The sequence below is a fragment of the Myotis brandtii genome, unplaced genomic scaffold (genome assembly GCF_000412655.1).
Source record: "Myotis brandtii unplaced genomic scaffold, ASM41265v1 scaffold62, whole genome shotgun sequence".
Taxonomy (NCBI): Eukaryota; Metazoa; Chordata; class Mammalia; order Chiroptera; family Vespertilionidae; genus Myotis; species Myotis brandtii.
In genome coordinates, this window is record NW_005370366.1 from 2,042,116 (window position 1) to 2,046,568 (window position 4,453).

The 4,453-nt window shown below is 47.3% G+C and overlaps 1 protein-coding gene across 1 annotated transcript; it reads right to left on the reverse strand.

The window, feature by feature from the left end:
• Positions 1-301: 301 nt before the first annotated feature.
• Positions 302-1,872, reverse strand: ZAR1L (zygote arrest 1-like). The gene is given in 4 exon segments (XM_014528123.1): positions 302-416; positions 1,152-1,778; positions 1,780-1,827; positions 1,829-1,872. Coding segments are annotated over 4 exon segments (834 nt in total).
• Positions 1,873-4,453: the final 2,581 nt, after the last annotated feature.

Below are 4,453 nucleotides of genomic sequence, written 5' to 3' on the forward strand. Positions count from 1 at the left end.
GACACACCGAGCTCAAAAGGTTCACCATCATTGGTATAGATGGTTATAGTGGAGCCAATTTTCCTCATAAAGTACCTATTGGGACTTAGCACACTCTTTAGGCTGCTTGAATACAACCAAGAATGTGGTATTAATATTATAATAAATATTATATATCGACTCAGTCAAATATTCAAGATAAAAGGACTGACTATTGACTTAACCCTAAACCAAAAATATGTCTGGCATGGAGGATGCCATGATGAATGAGACAGCATTAAGTCACACTCCATTAGGAAACACATTCTTCCTCCACTTAACATCATTGCCCACACACTTTTATCTTACTAGTTCCAGAAATGCACTTCACATAAGCACTCTCCCATCTGGTCTTACAATCTTTACACAAAAAAATTGCCATATTTTGGATCCAAAAATGGAAAATAAAGAGGAAGAGTCTTTTAATCCTAGAAAAGCTTGTGACTTTGTGTAGGAAATGCAAAAGGCCTGTTTAACCTCATTCACAGCTGTTCTCAAGGTAACTACATTAATTCAGTGTCTCATCTGTGAAGGATTTCTCTGGGATTCTTCTCCCTACAGTCTCTCACACTTTTTCTGTGTTTTTTTTTTCTTTTCTTCTCTCTCTCTCTCTCTCTCTCTCTCTCGTTAACCCTCATCTGAGGATATTTTTCCATTGATGTATAGAGAGAGTGGAAGAAGAGGGAGAGGGAGAGAAACATCAATGTGAGAAAGACACATCGATTGGTTGCCTCCCGAGCACACCCCGACGAGGGCAGGGTATTGAGCCTTTAACGGAGGTACGTGCCCTTGACTGGAATAGAACCCTTCAGTCCGTGGGCCCATGCTCTATCCACTGAGCCAAAACAAAATTCTGATTACATATTTCACTGATTGCAACCCTTCTTTGTCTCCCATTTCCAATTAATAATGATTGCCAGACTTTTGGTTAGCAAATGCTTAAAGCTGACACCCTGCTTCAAAAAGTTACAAAACATGGAGGCCATGTAAAATACAAGTTTTCAGAACTTCCTCTCCTTCATCAAATAAAAGGAGGAAGCAGGAAGATTTTGTTCTTGTTGCCCCAGAAATGTAAAAGCAGAAAGAGAGGAAGGGGCCAGCAGAGGACTGAGGAGGGGAAGACAAATTTTGCCCGGAAGTTGGGTTTCCTGAGAGGGTGGGCATCTCCCTGGGCCTGCTTGCTCCGCCCAGGACTAGAGGCATCTTCCTCCCCCAACTTGTCCTGCTGCCAGAGTTCCTCCTGCTTGTCCTCTTGCAACCCTGGCCTTGGTGGTGACTTCTGCTGCTGCTGGCTTTCCTCTGTGGGACCCGAAACCTCCTTCCTCTCCTTGTCCTTCTCATCCTTCCCATCCTTCCACAGCTGGATCAAGTCCCTGAGGCTCAGCACTAGTGAATAGTAGTCCCAGGCTGGTAGGGGTACCTTGGGGCCTCTACAGCCCCAAGGAGAGCAGCTGTGCAGGCTGAGAAGGCCCAGCGAGCACTGTACCAACCTGAGCACACGTAGGCTCACCTGCACACCTGCCTCCTAGGTGTTGGCCTTGCACAGCTGCAGGCCCAGGCTGGGGTTCATCTGGGAGAGAATGGCCTTAAGCTGTGCCCTCTTGTAAGGGTCAGTGCAGTAGGCCCAGGCATTCGTGGGCACCACCAGCCCCGTCCTGGCCAGGAAAGTGGGGGCACCAGTGTTTTGACTCCAGTCAGGCTGTTGGTGGTCAGAGAGTCCAGGCTGGCCCAAAGGCAGTGTGTTCCCTGGTACAGGCCCTGGGGACTTGGACAAAGTGCTCTATCTGCTGTCCAGGCTTAGCACAATATCCTGATTTAGTTTGCATCTGTCCTTGTTCTGTCTTCCACCTTCATCTGCCCCTTTTTTCTTGTGTTCAAGTTGATTCAGGTTCATCCCTATCTTTTCCACTTATTTCAGATTCTGGTGGGAGCTGTGTGTATTACCCTAATTCTGTGGTCGGCAAACTGCGGCTCATGAGCCACATGCAGCTCTTTGGCCCCTTGAGTGTGGCTCTTCCTAAGCCTTAGGACTACCCTAATTAAGTTAATAACAATGTACCTACCTATATAGTTTAAGTTTAAAAAATTTGGTTCTCAAAAGAAATTTCAATCATTGTACTGTTGATATTTGGCTCTGTTGACTAATGGGTTTGCTGACCACTGCCCTAGTTGAAGGGAGTGGTGGGAGGAGAGCTACCTACCTACAGAGGCCTAATTACCACCTGATTCAAATTGCTCTTCTCTATCTTTTCAATTCACTGCTCCCGAATCTTTATTTCAAAGCTGTTTTTCATTGCTGACTTATTCACACTCATGCTATAGTTACCCACTCATTTATTTATTCCAATAGTAATGTACCATTTTAGAGATCCTGTTTTAAAGCATATAATAAAACAAATACAAGGAGTAAATTATTTGAACAACCTTATACTAGAAGAGTGTAAGGAAGAAAATATATTTTTATGGCAGGGCACAGGGACCATAAAGTTATGGAAGGGGAGAGATGTATATAGTGAGAGAAAATATATTTCAGAGGGTTGTATGACATGCCCCTACCGTCCACCACAAACATGTGAGGGTAAGCAAATTGTTCTGATTTAGAGGGTAAATGCAGATTTAATAGCAGGATAGTATCTAACATCAAACCCACTTGAATTAAAACCTGGGCCTTGTTACCAGGCAAGTTACTTAACTGATTGTTTCCCCTTATGACAGTACTGTTAGGGTCGTCAAAGGAGGAACACACAAGGCCAAAAGGGGTGAAGAATTATGAATTTATTAGGTCATCTAGAAACGCAGAGGGGCTGAGCCCCCAAATGGCGCCAGCACCCAAAGATGGGGAGTCAGAAGTTTTTAAAGGACTCTAGGCGGGCTTTTTCTGGGCGGAGAATTCTCTGTGCAGGCCTGGATTCCGGGAAACTCTGGAGGGGAGAGATAATGGTCTTAGCAAGTGGAATGTGGGCTAAGCAAGCAGAGTGCCCATTGTGAAGTGGCCTAAAGGTCAGTTCCCAGGGGAGGGGGGATCAGACCTAACAAGTATCTGTACTAACCAATTTATAGGATTATTGTAAGATTAAAATGTGCTCTTGCTTATGAAGCACAAAGCAGACTCACATGTTCAATAAGCGCAACTATTGTTAGATAAGGATCCCAGACCTGTGTTCTTTGCTGTTCAGACCTAGGTGATCATAAGCTTTGGTATTTCTCTGTATTAGTCAGCTGAGGGTTATGATCAAACTGAAATGATACCTACAGAAGCAAGTAGAGCCCACCTTTTTTCCTTTTTTAAATCTTTATTGTTGAAAGTATTACAGATGTCCCTTCCCCCTCCCCCCCTTGATTCCTTCTAGCCCACACCTGCCCCCCCCCCACCCCAGGCCTTCACCACACTATTGTCTGTGCCCATGGGTTATGCATATATATGCATACAAGGTCTTTGGTTAATCTCTTGTCAACCACCCACCCTCCCCCACCTTGCCTCTGGGATTCCACACTCTGTTCCATGCTTCCATGTCTCTGGAAATACTGTGTTCATCAGTTTCTTTTGTTACTTGGATTCCACATATGAGTGAGATCATGTGATACTTGTCTTTCTCTGACTGGTTTACTTTGCTTAGCAGCATACTCTCCAGGTCCCTCCATGCTGTCTCAAAGGGTAAGAGATCCTTCTTTTTTACGGCTGCATAGTATTCCATGGTGTAAATGTACCACAGCTTTTTTACCCACTCATCTGCTGATGGGCAGTTGGAGCCCACCCTTGTTCTAATCCAAGGCTGCTTCTACTGCTTACTGCTCAAGAGCCTTCCAGAAGCAGCAGGGCCCATGGGCAGCTCCCACCTCCAGAACCCAGTAGAAGGCTTTCCAGGCCATAAACAAACCCGAAGTAAGCCTTGTGGGCATGTCAGACCCTGTGCATGAGGACAGGGTCCTGCCTTCCGGGGAAGTTTGAAGGGAACAACAGGCTCACACAGGGTGGTCAGTACCCTAAGACTGTAAAGGGCTCTGGGGCAGCCTGCAGAGGGGAGCAGCTGACACCACAGGAAGAGTTACGGCGGATTCCCCATTTCTCAGGCAGGGAGACAGGCTCCAAGTTCTTGAACCTGCTATCTAAGAGCATCACAGGAGTAGAGCTGAAGTCCCCTGGCTTCACCTGTCAGCCCGCCCACTCCACAGGGAGCAGGGGACCGAAACGGTCATCCTCCAAGGGCCACACCGGGTTTCCAAGGTTGGCGGCTGCGGCCGGCACAGAGGCCTGTCAGTCAGAGACAGAGGCCCGAGAGCCCCCAGCGCGAGACAAGCTCAGCTACGGGACCGAGTGGCGGAGCGTTCGCAGGGCGGCCCTGGGAAGGCTCCGGAGAAGCCCCGCCTACACAGCCCTAGGTCGACTCCCGTGCAGTCCCATCAGGCCCTGCGGCTCGCTAACCGAGTCGGGGGC